At 42.2% G+C, this 18,306-nt stretch overlaps 1 protein-coding gene across 1 annotated transcript in view; it reads right to left on the bottom strand.

The window, feature by feature from the left end:
• LOC144537230 (disks large-associated protein 1-like) overlaps nucleotides 1-17,289 on the bottom strand; it is a 41,253-nt gene extending 23,964 nt beyond the window's left edge. The window contains exons 1-4 of the mRNA XM_078280767.1: nucleotides 16,219-17,289; nucleotides 14,615-14,829; nucleotides 9,166-9,343; nucleotides 6,793-7,048 (exon numbers count right to left, since the gene is read on the bottom strand). Coding sequence (XP_078136893.1) covers nucleotides 6,793-7,048; nucleotides 9,166-9,343; nucleotides 14,615-14,829; nucleotides 16,219-17,289 — 1,720 coding nt within the window. The remainder of the gene's footprint in view (nucleotides 1-6,792; nucleotides 7,049-9,165; nucleotides 9,344-14,614; nucleotides 14,830-16,218) is intronic.
• Between the last annotated feature and the right edge of the window lie 1,017 nt (nucleotides 17,290-18,306).

The raw sequence follows: 18,306 nt of genomic DNA on the forward strand, positions 1-18,306 counted from the left end.
TATATTTTTGCTGACATGACGTCGGGTAGTTAATTTCCATGGTTGTTAGCCTATTCGTGTTCTTGTCTGAATTTAATATGAGGTGCTACACTATGGTGCTACAATGTCAATGTCTTTTACATGGGTGCGATAGAAATTTATTTTGGCATCTCGCTACTTATTGCCCCCCTTCACCGATAAATGTTGCCTTTATTTTGAAGGCCACGTATCCTAACTTCCTGCCTCTGACTCTCTTGGCGCAGCTCGCCATCGATCATGCCTCACTCTCAAACAACAGAGAAACACAGCAGCGGCTTTTACTCACAAAGGCGAATCCAGTAATCACGCATGCCGAGCAGCGCGCTGTACAAACACTGAAGTAACGTCATGAAAGCTGCAAGTCCGCAACACTGAGCCGAGATGAGATGGCAGGAGGAGACCTCTCTCCCTCTTTTCCTTCTTCACTCTGACGATATTGGATCTTATGTCAGGATGTGGACGCGCCTTGATCGCACCCCCCCGCCCCACGCAAACACTTTTTAGCTCATTCAGCACTGGGTGGGACAGTCCCGTTCACAGTCCTCCAGAAAACTTTACTGCAATGGCTCTATAACTTTCCCTTCTGACTTCTCAAGCGTCTGTGTTGCCCAGTAGTGTTTTTGAACACAACTGGACATAGGCCTACAGCCTACTGTAACTGTTACTACTCTTTCTATAGGCTATTAAATGGTCAGCTCTGTAAATTATAGCCTATCGTTTTTTAATGATTTTGTATTGAATAGGAATTTGCTTTTTATAATTTATTTTTTTAAACGTATCTGTAATGCATTAGTTCAACAACATAATTAAACTCAAAATAATTTGATGGAAAACAGAAATAAATGAAAACATTAGAGAAAACAATATAGATGCTTTAATCCACTCTTATTCTAAGATATTTAGTCTTACAAAAAACACACATTATGTAGTGTGCATGTAATTTTAATGTAAACTCAGATATAATTTTCATATCATTAAACCTGTCAGATTTCCAGAAATATTCCAGAGGACATGGCCTCAGTACTCCAAATGGTAACTGTAACCCTGCTTAATAAATAACTCAAGTTATTGTCTGATACATAGTCAGGAGTACAATAATACTTGTATAAGTACTTTTACTTCACATTTTGTGTGTCTTTGGGTGATGCTGAAACTATAAATCAATTTCAAAATTCTGGAACTCACTCAGTGAGCCAATCTAACTGAAACTAAATATAAAATAAAGTTTAAAACTACACAATGATAAACTGATATACTTTGCCTTTTTGATTCTCAGTACATTCAATACAGCTGGAGTGACTGTCTCACTAACTTTAAAACCCATATGCACAAAAGTATCCAGCCAAACAGAAGAATGATAAACTCAGTCTAATGACTGCCACCTTGTGGTTTAGTAAAGTGTGGTATAGTTGAGCATTTTCATACCCAGGGGGCAAGGATTTAATACAGGTTTGCATCTTGTTATTGCATGCAATGCTTATATTTAAGAATAACATTGATATTTATGTAGTTGTACAATGGGGATTGATGGAGTTATGATGTTCTTGTAGAGATCATTGTGTACTTACATGACATTAACACCAATTTAGATCTGTATCTTATCCTTTTTATCTTGTTGGAAATCAGCAGACATGGCAACATGCAATAATAACTTCATTGTACTTTATTCACACAGGGGGTGACTTTGCTTTGAATGCATCACTCTCTGTTCACAGATGGCCAAATCCCCAGTAACTGACTGCAGCAGCATGAAACAAAGATCAGTGTTCTCAGACCTAATGCTGCCACAGGGCCCTTTCACCTCAAGTCCTCCTCAAACCCACTTTGAGAGGGGACCTTCTCAAAACTCAAAGGGAACCCTTGAGCAGCAATTTTCTTTGCATTTATAACATATGACTTGAGTCATCCTGACATATAAAAAACAAATTTCAGGCTTGCTCTTGGACATTTGCGTGGGCTGATGAAGGTGTGAGGTGAGATCTGGATGAGTGCTGGACTTTGATTTCGATTCCACCAGACTTTAGTGGTCTATAGTATCCCTGCCACTTATAATTATCACACTGGGAAATTCAAAGATATTTATTCTCACAAGCTCTCTCAGAACAGAACTCTTGGAAATGTGCCAGTGATGATGACAGCGATTCTTAATTGGGTCAAGTTGTCTGGTAGTTTTAACATTCCCCCACTCACACAGCTACTGTAGGAAGAAATGGCAGAAGTGCAGTGCTGTGTTACACTGAGCCCCTGGGGGCAGTGTTGTACAGCCTTTATTTAAGCACTGTACTATAGACAGAGCTGGGAATACACATGAGCCCAGTAAGTGTGCTTTTATTAGGTTACTGTTCCAGACTAAAAAGAGCATATTGAGGTTTATTTTTTATTATTATTTTTGTATATCCTTTGCCTGTGTAATTAGCATTACAGCCAGGATGTATGAAATGATATACAACATACAGTACCTTTGATTAATGTTAGGTGTGGGATCTTAAGAGGATATAAAATATGTCTTCTTGCAGTCCTTTTGTTATGAAGCTTTTTAGTTAGATTATTCCTAGCTGTTTTCTAACACCTCTTCTTGTTCCTCATTATGGTTTTAAAGTAAAATGAAAAGCTTGAAAACGGCAACAATGCCTTTTTAAAACATTTTAAATGTAAGTACATTTCTTGGTTTCTAGATAGATAGATAGATACATAGATAGATAGATTGAATGATAAATAAATATTGGACAAAGCACAGAGTGAGTTCCAATCATTCATTCATCATTCACAAGCTTCAGCTACACAACAAATAGATACGTGTGCCCAAAGCTGCATCGGAAACTAAATGAAGAGGTGTTCCACTAAGTGTTTGACAAGACCATCAGCAAAATGAGCAACAAGCATGCCTCAAAAGCTTAATGAATGCATTATTGAGCACAACGCCTCTGTTCGGGGCCGTAGGAAATTCACAGCCATTGAATTAAACATTGTCCTGTACCCTATTACAGAAGCTAAAGCCACTCTTTTCAGCCATTCTCTCAGCACCTCTGAAAAATAGATGCTGGGAAAATGAGGCTGGATAATTGACATCAGGGTCAGTGAGCCTGGGAAGCTGAGGGTGAGAGGAAGAAAAAAAGAAACTATGGCGCAATTCCCAGACTTAAGATCTGTGTGTATACTCTTTCTAATTGAAGGTCAATTATTTGTCTTCGTTGAAAAAACAGGTTGATTTACCCAAACACCTAAGAGGCTGACAAAGGTAAAGACAAAAGCAGAGTGAAGAGGTGATGAATCTGTTACTGGAGACGACGCAGGACTGAGAAGCCAGGGTTTAGAGGCAGTAAAATCCTCACATTAACCGATTGCTATGGATTTTCCCAAGCTGTAAAAGAGGATCCGCTCCAAATTGTGTTAAACTAATCCAAAGAAGCTGATGTCTATAGGCCAACATGTCTGTCCGATGTAGTGGTAATATGTGTGTGAGTGACCGTGTGGGTTGGTTTGTGTGTGTGCGTGGGCACAGACTGAGGCAAGCAATAGCAGCCACAGCCACTTGACGTTCAAAGAGAAGAGATCAAAGGACAGCCCCTTACTTTGGTCTCCTTCCTCAGGATTAAACCGGTCATCAATAATAATGGGCTGGAGCAGCGCAGTGGGCCAACTGGGGGGGGGTGCATGAGCAGAAGCTGATAGGTCTCTCACCTGTCTGTGAGTGTGTGTGATAACTTTGTTGTTTGCCGCAGGGACAAGTGGGAGCAGAAACCATAAGCGCAGGGCTGTTTTTCTGGAACTGCTGCCTGAACCATCCGTCTAAAGCATCATACAATATTTACCACAACAACGTCTTCACTTCTCACTTTGGGCTCCCAGAAGAGTCCCTGTGAAAGGAATGTATGTGTGTGTATATGTGTGTGTGAGCGTTAGCATGCATGCTTCTCCTGAAATGTGGAAAAACAGAAAGAAGCTGTGACTGTTTACTTGGCAAGAAGTCACAGTACCATCAGTTATGTTTAGTTTACATGTGAGAACAAAGAAAGAGAATGTTTTAAATGTCTATAATAAATATGGGGGGGTTATATATAATGCACACTGCTCATAAGAGCTAGTTTAACTATTACTGCACATTCTAGCATTTAATTACCTTAAATGACTTTGGCTGGCTAATGGGATCAGTTTGTTTTTATTTTTTAGTCACTTCTGAAATATTTAAAGTCAGATATGTAAGAACTTTCAGAAAAATCTTAGTAATACTTATAACTTGTTGTGTTCAAAACACCCCATGAGGGGGGTACCCTGCAATCACAATCCAAAGAGAGAAAAGGAGAGTTCAAGCACTGTTTTTATTCTCTCCTTTGGATAAATAAGGACTTTTATATTGCATAATAACATGTTTATTCCATATGCAAAATCTCTATCTTCTTCCTTACACAAAAAGCTCCCTTTTTTATACTGGTGCCCTGTCTGCAGTCCATAAATAAATAAATCATATATGTATTGGACGTAAATGAGGCTTTAAATATGCAGAAGAGCAGGACCGTATTAATTAGCCTAAATGTATAGTTTGCATTAATTTATGAGTATGGCATCACTTTACAGTATGTCTATACTAGCAGTTGCAGCATGAGCTAGGTATTCATACAGTAAGCTGTCTGTTCACCGTCAGTCAGATGTTCTGTACTGCTCCTCCTTTTTTGGGTGTGGGGGGGGGGGGGTTAAAGATCAAGAAGCATCAATTAATGTTTACTGGTGGTAATTAAAGGGTCCGAGACCACCTGTGATCCCTGTATTTCACATACTGCATGAACAGTGTGTAAAAGAAAATGGTAATTATGTTAACTCCCACATGACCTGAACGTGGCGGTAGTGCGCGTATTGAGAGAGTGAGACGGGCAAAATGTACGACTGAGATCTTTTCCTTCTCTCCTTCCAATCTCCCTCTCTTCCTCTCCTCTTCAATCACAGCCTTTCCCCAGGAAGAGAAGGAGAGGTGGCTAATTAATTACAGTGACTGACGACTCAGCCGTAACGATCTAAGGAGGTGATGAATTGTGCAGTAGTGCAATTTTGACAGTAATCTGAGGCAATCCCCTACCTTCACACTAGCAACTGCGGTGAACTGCTCTCTACATTGACTCATAATATATCACTCAAACCCACTCTCCCTGTCACGTCTGTTTGAGCCACAGTTACAGCTGATTCCTAGACACAATAAGGTCGGCAGAAAATTAAGGTTATGGGTCACAAGAAGACGACAGACAATCACAGAGAGCTGTGGATTGCTCTCAATTGGAAGCAGCAGCATAATGTTGGATTATCAGTGACCACACAGCACTAATATCTCTTCTCTTTACTTCCACAACGCCCATTCATCATGTGACAAACTCAGGTGCCAAAAATGGATGTTCATTAAATTGCAAACAGCTGTGAGGCTACTGCTGCAGACATGTGCGCTACATAACACACACACAGACACCTCTGCTTAGTCACCTTTTTTAACCTGAGAAAGATTTAAAGGGGTTATCTTTACATTATCAGAAAATGATTACAGATCAAGACAGTTCCATCTACAAAGCGTGTGAGAGACACAAGACAGCTGGGAGTAAGAGAAAGAAAGGCTGCCTGTATCATGTTTACTACCAGTGTTATGTAGTACTTCAGAGCAGCTGTCTGGCTTCGAACACCAGAGTTTAGTTCCTACAACACCTCACCTGATAAATGGTCTTCATTATCTCTCCTTTCCTCAGGGAAAAGCGCTCCAAATGTCCCTCTCTTGATTCTATCCTTTTATAGATCAATAACTACCACTACACAATAGAACAATCAACTGAATCCACTATTGCCTTTAATCGTGTTGTTACCCTGAATTGTCAATAGATAGATAGATAATACTGGCATGCAACTTCATATTTTGACAAATTTCATTAGAGAATACTTGTAGGGAGTCAGTTGCAGCGAGTCTTAAACAGGATTAAATAAATGTTTTCTCAGAATCAGTTTTAAGCCCCTTGAATTGATTGAACTAGTTATGCCATTCTTCCAATTTGGAGTTAATGTGTTTTATTAGCTGACTGCAACCTTGTTGGCTAGGTTTCAGAAAATGCTGTCTTTTAATTGGCATCATTAAAAAGGAATGGAGGAGAAAGCAAGTGTGCGTCAGGCAATGGTGACTCAACGTGCACAATGTAGGGGAATGACGTTTGGATTTGCTGTAGGAAACATAGAAGCACCCAGTATTGGGTGCCAGCACTACTCAGCATCAATACTGCATGCAGCCATAATGCTAGAAAGCCAAGCGCTCCAGACCATGAGGCACACAAGAGGGCTAAAATAAGATCCAGCAGCCAGTGAGCTTACAGCTTGAATAAGCTCTTATGTGGGAAAAACAGTTCTGCATTCATCATATTGTATCGGAGAAAAAAAAGTGGGTCAGATGGATAATAATGCAGAGGGTTTGGTCTGTGTTTGCAAAGTGAAACTTCTCCCTGATCAGCTAACCAAGGAAACCCTTTCCTTTATGATAAATAGACTGGTTTTTAACAGAAGAGAATTATAAATGAAAGAATTTGATTGGATGGCCCTTGATCCAAAATGTAATCTGTATATAAGTATAAATCTCTCTCTGTGCTAACTGCAGTAACAATTTATTTTTTGTTGCTGTTGACACTATACACATGTTGCATAACTTAGACTCACAGCACATTAATAATACACACGTATCAATTTATAATGTGCTATGCATTATGTATGTTCACACATGTTCATCAGTCTGTGTGTGTGTTGCAGGTTTCCACCGACCTGTGCTGCTCTGGATGGTTCTGACGGTTGTGGTGGTGTGTGGGGGTGAGTTGTTCCTCCTGATGCCCACCATGATGCCTCTCTCCTCCTCTTCCTGCGAGCAGCCTTTCTCTATGGCACGCACGTAGCTGTGGCTCCGCATGCGGAAGCAGCTGGGCATGGGCAGATCCAGGGCATCCACCGCCTGCGACTCCATTTCACTGAACACTGACTCACACACTGCCTCGATCTGCCCGTTCACCTCCACCTCGCTCACCTGTGAAAGAGGGGACACGCAGACATACAGCACGTGCACGCAAACACCCAGACGAAGAAACCCATACAGAAGTGTACAAGCACAGGGGAAAATGAAAAATCAAAATGCACAGGTGCACCCCAGCAGTGTGTGAGACAAAGGAGAAGGGACAATATATTACAGAAGCAAAAGCCAGGGAAGCGTCTCTCTGCTGTAAGATTCAATGGTACAGAGCTATTTCACTGATTAAAGCTTCAGTAGGCAGGAATTGTATGTACAAACACACTTAAATTACAAATTGCGTGCTCCAATAAGAAAGCTCCATAACAAAGTGTTCCATAATCTGATGCAGGCTGATTCACCATATTTACCAAAAATTAATTCTGTTGCTTGATACTGACACTTCTTCGCTCACGGAGAAATACCAAATGTATGGTTGGTCTTTTAAACTAGATCCCAAGAAGTCTCTCACTGACAAAAGTTCTTTTGACTGAAGTCCATTAAGAACAAGCAATCCGAATATGAATTTGCAGTGAACAATGTTTATAAACCAATTTGGTTAAGCAAGACTAGTCATGTTGTTAAACGTCAGCATACTGGATTCAAATTAAACACGTCACATCACATAATTGCTGAGTATGTTGTGCCGAATTGATCACACTTTTACCTCCACACTGCCTTGTGAAGCTTTAAGCCATGTATAGAAATGTGCATATACTGAAAAAAGGAATATATTCTAGAAAACTAAAAGAACATCCAAGGAGTGCAGAGGGGAAGGAATCACTGTAGGATACAACTTCAATGGGCTGTACAACAGAGTGAAATACTACAAGTGTAGTTATTAAAGGTGAGAATTAGGAAGTGTGAAAGCTAGGACTACAGGGAGTTGAGATGTGATACGAGGAAATCTAACTACACTTGCATCATCAGCTAGTGCAGTTTGGGTTTCAAAACAGGGTTTAAAGCGAAAAACAAACACTTATTAAAAAGCTCTTGCGGGAAGGAGTTGTGTTACAGATTGGGTTGTGTGAGGGCAGATAACATGAAGCTCCATTCAATTCCTTGACATTGCCCTTGTTCAGCTAGTCCAAAAACAAAGCTGAACAAAGGAATGGGATGTTGCTAGACTCTAAAGTGTTCGGTGTTTGTCAGTGAAGAGAGTTTACAGTCAGACAAGTGTGAGTATATACTGTAGAGCTTGGAGTCAGAAAGGTTTGTGGACCTCTATTCAATCCACTGATGGTGGAAGCCTCTGTTTTGTGTGTCAGTTCACACTCTATGTGCATACATGTCAAACATGAGAATGAGTGAGTGAGTGAGATAGAGAGCCTACCAGCACCTTTTTTTAATTCATTGGCATTTTTGTAGATGCCATGTCCAATGTGTCATTCTCCTCTGGGCCTGCTCCATGCCAGGACTTGAAGGGGCGTCACAAGGGTCCATCATTCAGCTGGCTAGGCAAAGTGTTGCCACTGGGCTTCGCAGGGGAGTACAAATCCCCGTTACCCGAGGCCAAAAGGTAAGCAAAACTTCCCTGTCACTCCAAATAATGTAGAGTATGAAGCCATGCTCAAAATTGAAAATGACTAACAGCTTTTAGTCATTTGCAGCAGCCATGACAATAACCTCCACCTGCCAATTCTTTGATATTTTCAATAACTATCAAATCAAGGCGAATGCCCATTATCATTTGGAACCAATCCCAATTTCAATTATTCAAAGAAATGTATATGGCTGTATGTTAATTCTTGTTTTTCATCTCTTAAATAGCAGATGCCATGTTGAAGAGAACATTTTTAGCCTGTCATTTTGCATCACAAAGTATGCCTAAGCAGAAGGAGCATATTAGGGTAAAGGAGGGGATTGGGGGGGGTTCTGTTTAATTAGCCAATCTGAATACGCCTGTAATCATCTGAGCTCCAGAAAACAGCATGCAGACATGTACACTAATTGGGAGATTGGGTGTTTTCGTACTATTCATACTCTGCCGGATGGTGACCTGATTGTTAATTCAGGCCTTAGGACGGCTACGGATGGGAGGTCCTCCCCCCTGCACAACCGTATTGGACATAGCAGTGGAGGCACAGGGGGTGTAAGGGCAGACGGCATAGAGGCACAGGCCCCTGGGTGCCACTAACCTGGCTGATGGTGCTCATGGCTCTCATGTAGCTCTCGTTTCGCGAGCGGAATTTAGGCGAGGCCAGCAGCCCTGCTGGGTCCAAGCTGTCCAGACTCCTATTGATGGAAACCTCACTCACCGCCCGCAGGTAGCTGTGACTCCGGATCTGCAGCTTGGGCGAGTGCTCTGTGGAAATCCTGCCGCAAGAGAGGGAAGGAGAAAAAAAAGGGGGACAAGAAAAGAAGAATTAAAAAAAAAAAGCTTAGTAAAAAGGTAAATAGAGGAGATAAAGGAGCAGGGGAAAACAGAAGGAGAGATAAAGCGATGAAAAGAGAGTGAGAGAAGGTATTTGCAAAGTACTTGGCATAGTGAATGAACCCAAAGATAGAGATCAATCCACAATTGCTTCAGGAGACACCCTTATCTAATCAACAAGCGCAGTAGTATTGAGAAACACTGGCAGTAGCTTAGGTAGTCTGTCCTTGAAGAACCTTGTAAGCTCGTTGTAAAACACTTAACGGTGAGAACAATCACATACATATGTCAGAAGAGGAACTGTGTGTGTCTGTGAGGTATACTTAATCTAACACCAATTAAATAAAAACAGATATAGCAGACACATTAATCAAGATGAAATACACACATACACAAACACAACCCCATCTCCATGGAAGATGAATAGGTGTCTCATTAGCTCTCACCTGCCTCCAATCTGATCACTCAGCATGCATCACGCCTATGTGTTTGTGTGTGTGTATGTGAAAAAGTGTGTGTGTAGGTTATGTAGCATTTGGATGCCAGCTAAACAATTCATTAATCAGGGGATATGAAACCTAAAAAGCTGACTCTCTTTCCTCTTGATGAACGCCATGGCCTAGTAAACCAACATCCAGAAAACAAAGTGCACAGAGAGAAATGATTACAACTCAGATTAAAACATCTATTCTCAAATCAACTGTGGAGGATTTGGAGAACTGTGAGGAGTAAGATCCAATATCCCCTTTATTTCTCTCATGTTCACTTGTGAGTAACACACACAGAGACACACACACACACACACACACACACACACACACACACACACACACAAATAGTGCGTTTCACTATCTTTGTGGGGACCCGTCATTGACATAATGCATTCCCTAGCCCCTTACCCTAACCCCAACAATCACAACTAAATGCCTAACCTTAACCCTTACCCTAACCTAATTCTGAAACCAAGTATTAACCCTGAAACAGCCCTTTAAAGTTGTGGGGTCCAGCATTTTGGCCCCACAAAGCTGTCGGGACCCCATAAGTATACTGGACTCCCGGTTTTTGGACCCCACGAATATAGTTAAACAAGAACACACACACACACACACACACACACACACACACACACACACACACACACACACCTCTTACGACGCTCTGCTTCCAGTTCAGTTCTGCTTTAATTATGTATTTCCACCTTAAAATAGAGTGTGGTTAGCTAAGCAAACTAGTTTACTCATTCTTGGATGGAAGAATGGAAGGGAGAGGACAGAGGAGAGAGCCAGTGTAATGGAAGGACATTTAATTTGAAATGTAAACATGAGCTATTGAGATGGGAATGAAGGTGATGATTTTGGAAAAACAGTTACTAATTTTAAAATACATCTCCATGTGGCAAGACCATCCTCCAGGCTTTTTAATATTGAGCAGAATCCACTGAAAGCTACTGCATCACAGCATTCAGTGGTTACTCATGCTTGCTAGTTCGTTTTATCAACACAGTTCATTCTTTTTTAATCTGACGTTTCCCATCGAAGTGCTTTGTAGGAACACTGCTTTTAATGCATATTTAAGCCAGTGTTTCATAATATTTACAATTTTCTTGCTGGGGATTGATACTCTTATGGGTCAAATGAGAAGGTACATAATTCAACCCAAGGAAAAAAAAAAAAAACTATCTAATTGTACATCTTAAACCTCAGAGATTGGTATGAATCATCTGTATCAGCTGCCTGTAGTCTGTGACTGTGCATGATGCACAGAGGAATCAAGTCAAGGAAGAATCTACCCACACCATTATCTCTATCTACATCTCTTGATTTCCCTGTTGGGCTGATTATCAGCAGAACCAATGATGTCTTTTGTGGCAACTTGAATGGTAGACCTAGCCTGTAATCAGTACCACCTAAAGGGGGGAGGGGTTCAGCCTGTCCCAGGGTGTCCCTCCATGGAACAAGTGACATAAATGAACACGTTCCACTCTGCCAGTCAAGGATCAGGACTGGCTAAAGCCATCTGTTGTTTTCTACAGCATTACTGACTGTTCACATAATCCTGGATCTGTTTTTTTTCCCGTTTGACTTCTTCCCCATCTTCTCAATCATCTCACTTAGTCCCCTTGTTTGCTTCACCTTGTCTTCCGAGTCAGTTGTTCCCTCCTGCTTCCTCATTTGAGAAGTAATCTTGGTCCAAATTCACTATCCTCCGTTTCCTTTTACCTTCTCCTCGTTCCCCCTCCTCTTAGTCACTGTCTAAGTCTTGAGTGATGACTGTGGTTGGAGGGATGGAAGGACAGAAAGATGGAGATGTGATTACTGCAACCCATTATTCAGGATGTCTGTTCTTGCTGAGACATAAAAAAATAAACATGATAAAATCTAGGCCAGGAATAAATGAATTTGCGGCAAAGAGAAAGATGACTGTTAGTGACTGAGGGAGAGAAGAAAGGATGTATTTTTTCCTGAGTTTGTTTGTCTGCAAGGAATAATCCCAGTCATTTAAATGCATGCTTTATCTATGCTCTGTGTGTTTTAATAAGGAGGAAGGTTAGCATTGGGTGAGAGTAACAAATCATACAACTTCTCAGGAGAAAGTAGTCAAGGACACAATGGTCAAAAAATGGGCTCTGAAACATATGGAACAACAAAGCTGATTACTGAATCACTGTGGAGTGTAACACAGACTTGTGCCAGCTCCCAAAAGCACAGTGTGAAAAGACGTCACTTGCTCCCTCCTCATTCTCTATCTCCAATGTGCAGCACTGCAGCTTGGTTTGTTCCAATGGGTTCCATCAGATGATGATGGCATTCCCCGGGCCAAATTCAAGTCATTAGTGGGCCCCAAGCTGGGCCACTTGCACTTCCATAAGATTGTGTGTGTGTGTGTGTGTGTGTGTGTGTGTGTTTGTGCAACCAGTAACAATGACTAAGCACCCAGTGGTGTTCTTCTCTTCTCTCTATATTACACAGCTAATCAGTCACAGCCCTGTGCTGCAACATAACACTTGTGTCCCCTATTCTTTCAGTGTTTTAAAGGTCCAGTGTGTAACGTGTTTGGTTGTTCATTATCAAAATCTGTGTTGCCCGTTCACAAACTTGTCCTTTTTCATTAATATTTACCACCACCATCAATTCCAAGTATTCCTTTTGGCTTGAAATTTTACATTTGCATTTGCATGAACTGGGGTAGACACTCCATATTCATGCGCCATCTTGAAATACGTTAGCCAGTAAGGGACATACAGGACATACTGCTCTGCCTTTCGTGTTTTCGCTGTCACATGATAAACTCACAGGTGCTGCTAATGCTGCTAATGGGTATCGTAGCTTCCCGGCACCGGCAAGTTTGAAGAAGGAAACATGGAGGACCACACGTTTTCAAAATCCAAATTTCAGGAACAGGAGTCTTCTTCTTCGCCCAGAAAAAGAAAAATGATATTGAAAAGAGCAAGAGACCGGCTTTTTGAAGCGTGAAGGCTACCGTAGCTGTAATTTCGTACTTTGAACTGCGTGGCGCAAGAGAGTTGATTGCGATATATGATCTCAACGCTAGATGGAAGAGATTCCTACACATTGGACCTTTAAGGCAGTATGATGGAAATTATTATTATATATTATTATTATTATTATTAAGACAGTTAGGTCTTAACAATAATAATAAAGTAAGGGACATTTCTGTTTTATTACATCTCCTTTTAGCCATTCAGTGTCATTTCTATCACACTAACACTTGACACCGCAATAATAATCCCTCATTGCACACAAAAATACTGTATGTCCATGCATGATTACTGAAATTTAAACCAAGAAGTTGGTCTGTAAAAAGGCATTGGTGTTTATTTTGCTTTTGTTAAACCTGTGTGATGGTTCTTCCTCCAATGAACTTCTTTTTGCCAATGTTGCGGCAATCCCGATATCAGCAATGAACTTGTTCAGTGCAATGTTAATATGATTCATTGGAATATGAGTCATATTATCAGGAACATTTTTTTTATTATGGATGACATTCTTCTTGCTCCCAATTTGTAATTCTGAAATTGGTATGGTCTATTATTTCAGAAAGAGATGTTAGCTCAAGTTAACTTATGTGGACTTAATTGGGGAGAATGTTGTCAACTTGATATGTTTCAAGACTCTGCTAAGTGAGAAATCTTCCTGATGGACTCTAATATTGCTGAATACTTTATGAGATCATGCTGTCAAAGATATGCGGCTGAGCAGAGAATGCCTTATGCAACACAAAACAACTTCATGGAAATCTTTAAATGATGAAGCTCGGCTTTTAACTTCAGATCTTTCAAAAAGATAGAGAAACTCTCTCTCTTGCATGTTCTCAACCCACAATGCATTTCTTCAGAACATGGCATTCTTTTTTTTGAAGAGACTGCAGTACATGAACAGGCATCGTGTATTTTCAATTAAGGCTCAGTCTGTCCAATGTGTTTTATGTCATTGTAGAGATTCAGAAGTCAGCTACTGTATGAAAATAGAAGTTGTAAACACAGAACAGATAATTAAGCTGTGGCCACTGAGAGTCATAAGCCAGCCTGCTGCCAGGCAGACGCTTGAGTAACTGACTGTCTTCATCTCCATCTGTGTCAACTTCTCTCTTTTCCTTTCATTCCTTTTATCTCTCCCATCTGTTTCACTGAAACTGCACAGTATGACCACAATGAAAACTTGAACATAATGTTCAAAAGCATGTACAGGCGTGGCCGGGTTGGTTCAGTGGGTAGAGCAGGCGCACATATACTGAGAGGCTTATGCCTTGACGCAGAGGTCCAGGGTTCGAGTATGACCTGTGACGATTTGCTGCATGTCTTCCCCCTCTTCCTCCCCTCTCACCTAGCTGTCCTATCAATTAAAGTCGGAAAAGCCCAAAAATAATCTTAAAAAAAAAAAGCATGTACAGGCCGGCATAAGGTTACTGTACACCACACATAAACACACATTAATATTATAACAATTAGTCAATTAAGTGATTATGTAGATGACAGAAAATAAATAAATCAACAAAAACATTTTTCAAGCACAAATGGCAATTGATTAGTTTGAGCTTCTCAAATATGATGATTTGTCTTTTTATATTGTAAATCTAATATTTTGATATTTTGGTCCATTGGTTGGGTACACATAAGCAATTTAAAGACATCTCCTTGGGGTCTGGGAAATTGTGATTTTGCACTTGCTGTTCCAGCCCTAATACACACTTACTTGAGTGTGGTCATCTCTGTGAGGGATGGCTGTGTGGCCTTTAGGTAGCTGGCTCGTCGTGCCTGGACCTTGGGCGAGGGTTTGGGGCTGCAGTCTGAGTCGCCGCTGTCTTCTTCTGCCATGGCCTTGATGTAGCTGCCACTGCGCATCCGCCGGCACGGGATCTCGTCATCCTTCCCCAGTGGAGAGAAACCGCTCCAGTCATCCTGAGGCACCTGTAGAGATTAGGTGAGGATAAGGGACCAAACACAGGTCACCCTCCAGACATGAGAGTTTGTACAGACTTACACATGAATAAAAGCAAGGCTGCAACATTTTCTACCCTGTCCTGATATAAATACCTGTATCACAAAGCGCTTTTCATGCCTTAAAAGATTCACTAGTAACTGTATCAATGCAGGGTCTGGCTTGATCATACCATAAGCTTGTGAGTGCTGGAGGCCTCCTTTTGTCTGTTCTGTGATGCATGCAGCATATCAAAAGCATGGAATTAATGGTTTTGACAAAATGTTGCAGTACCCTGGCCTCTGCCTACTCTCCTGACTTTTCACACACACTAATGAAGGTAAAAATAAAAGGAGGCAAAGCTATTTCCCATCTCTAATCTGAAAGAGAGAGAGAGTCAAAGACAGCAGACATGGAGAGAGAGGGAAAACAAAGGGGGTTTTGTTCAGCAGAACCACTGCAGTCCCAATGTGAGTGGCTGTTAGGGCACCAGCTCTGAAGTGAAAGAAATGAGATACAGAGCGAGAATCATTCAACAGACCGGTGTGTAACTAGGAAACCAAGCTGACTTTAATGTCAGGGGCAACTACAGACTGTTCCAACGTCTTGGGGAAGACTGGGTCTGTGATGATGTCAAAAGAATATAATGTTATGGAGAAAATGTAATTAACTAAATGAAGTCATACTTTTTAATCCTATTACCCTCACAGTATATTGCAGCATATTTACAAATGTTCTGTGAATGTTGCACCAGTGCATGAAAAGGTTCAGCATTCATTTAAATGTGTACATGTGAGTACATGTATGTATGAACATCAAATACAGACTACAGGATTCCATCCCAGCAGGTGAAGCTATAGCACATCTTGTTTTAAGGATTCCAAAAATGTCTGCAGACTAACTTGTCAGGCTGCGCTCCTTGAAAGCCCGATTTTCCTTTCCGTCTCCCTTTCAAGAAAAAAAAGCGATAGCTCTTTTAGACTGGGAGAAAGTTGCCGTACTGCAGCGACAACAACCTTCCTTGATCTGCTCGCTCTGTTTTCCAGGCTGTTAAAATGCAAGGCCACACTCTGTCTTTTATCCTCTCTCACTCTCGCTTTCTGCCTTTTACTTTCCCCATTCACACACAGAGGAGCAGATGACATGTGATGATTTTGCTAAATGTTTTATGATGATACCAGGGATAAGTCAACATGATACCAATACTTATTTGAGACACACAGAATGAAAAGATCCCCTCTAAGGACACACACACACACACACACACACACACACACACACATGCAGAGATACATGCAGAAATAACAAAAGCATGGAGGAGCAGCTCACACCGCAGGATGCATGACATGCGAGAGGTGGGGCTGTTGTAACTGTCCTACCTGTAGGAAGTGGCAGGTGCGTCCCTGCTCGGCTTTCACTAGAGCTTTATCTAGGTTGACTGAGGCCTTCTGATAGACCTCTCTTGCTCTGCTCACCGTCAGAGTAGAAGACCACGAGCTCTTCTTCAGCTGCACTTTGCCATCCAGGGTTCCCACCAGTGGCATACCTCCGCTGCTGCCTCCGGAGCACGTTGAGCATTTCACATCGTTGTTGCTGCGTGACGTCTTGAGAGAGTGGGCGCTGATGGTGTTGTAGGACTCCATGAAGTACTGCGACTGGGATTTGTCTGGGTGGCGCCCCATGGTCATGACCCCTGTAGGCAGGCCTCCACTGCTGCCCCCGTGGTGATGGGGGTAGAGGCACATCTCCCGGTCAAGCGTGTCGTCAGAGCTCCAGTAGCCTGAGATAGCAGTGTGCATCTTAGGCTCTGACTTGGAGCGGTCTTTGCTCTTACTGCGCTTACTGTGCTTCAGGGTGCCAGAAGAGGAGGGTGGGTCATCAGGACTGGATTTGCTGCCATTCATCCTCCCACAACCTCCACCACCAGACCCTGAGGGCCCCTCCAGGGAGTGGGATTTGGTAAAAAGCTTCTGGACAGAGTGAACAAGATGGCGGATTCGACCAGGGCTGTCACTACGTTGGTGTTCTACTGCAGTGCGCTTGTACTGCAGTGTGTGGTAGCCTTCACGCTGCACCGGTGCTTGGCGCTCAAACTGCTCTAGTAGATTAGAAGGGATTCGGTTGTTGTTTACACCACCTCCTCCACCTCCCTTACTGTTCCCTGTTGGCCCAGTATAAGGCACCATAGGGCCACACTCCTCTTTCAGGTCATGGTGAGAACTGTAATGTCTGCGAGGGAAGGTGCAGCTGGCCAGGTCAGGGTAGGCATCGCATTCAGACTGGAAGGTGTTGCGCTGGGTGTAACAGGGGTGGTCAGCAGGATGAGCCTCCCCAGGGTTGAGAAAGTAGGACCGACGGTCCGAGTGCCCCATGGTCATGGAGTTGTAAGAGGGGTCGCAAGTCACCGTGTGGTGGTGACTACGGCTGCTGGACAGGCCTTTCATTGTCATCGTGGCCGGATCGACGTGCACATCCAACTGCTGCCGCGGGAAGTCTGCACAGGCCCCAACACTAGCTCTACAAAGAAACACACAGCCATGAGGAATAACAGACAAACAAACAAGAAGAGAGAGACAGAAAAGAGAATTATAAATATCTCATATTTGCATGCACTCAAAAGCACAGTGTATTTATCTGCTTTAATTTGAAGAAGATGCTTTTCAGTAGAAAACTTGATGTTGACGAAACTTGGACCTATTCTTTTATTTTTGCCCATCAAAACAAACAAAAAGGAGAATCTCTAAATATAGCAGCCACTTGGCTGCTTTTTCCCTGACATCCAAGTCTGTCCTCAAGCTTCCTCACCCACTTCCCTGTTGTCATCTTTTAGATTTCAGGTAAAGCTTGACAGGGGATCGAGGAAACAGAGAGAAACAAAGCAAGAAGAAGTATCAAGAAGAGTTCAACTCTATTTTCATCTCAAGTGTGTGCTATATTCGTTCAAGGGTAGTACTCAAAAAGTGCATTTCTTTTTTACTTCACATTACACCTGCTTAGTGTGCGCACATGCACATCCCCCTACCCACAAACACAACAAATGATCCCAGCCTGATCCCACACTTTCCCTCTAGTTCTCCTCTAATGGCAAACTAATTGGCCAGTAAACCCAAGCTGACAGCTTCTGGGCCGGTCGAGGCAAGCGGCAATAAACGACCTTTCCCTTACATGGTGACATGAAAACAATGGCATCCATCAGGGCCCTAAAACTGCCTTCCTTACCCATCTGGGGCTGTGGCTGGCTAGCCACTGAACCCACACCGTTTCCAATGGACTGGAGGTGAAGCTAACGAGACAATAATAAGAGCCTACGCACCCTGGTGTAGCACTGTAACAGCGGTGGGGCCAAGCCTGGGCGGGGATTTCATTACTGCAATTTATAATGCACTACCAAAGGCCACTGTGATAAATAAAAAATAAATAAAAAAGGAGGAGGTGGAGGAACGAGAACGAAGGGAGGAAACATAACA

This window comes from Sander vitreus, chromosome 22 (assembly GCF_031162955.1).
Source record: "Sander vitreus isolate 19-12246 chromosome 22, sanVit1, whole genome shotgun sequence".
Classification (NCBI taxonomy): domain Eukaryota; kingdom Metazoa; phylum Chordata; class Actinopteri; order Perciformes; family Percidae; genus Sander; species Sander vitreus.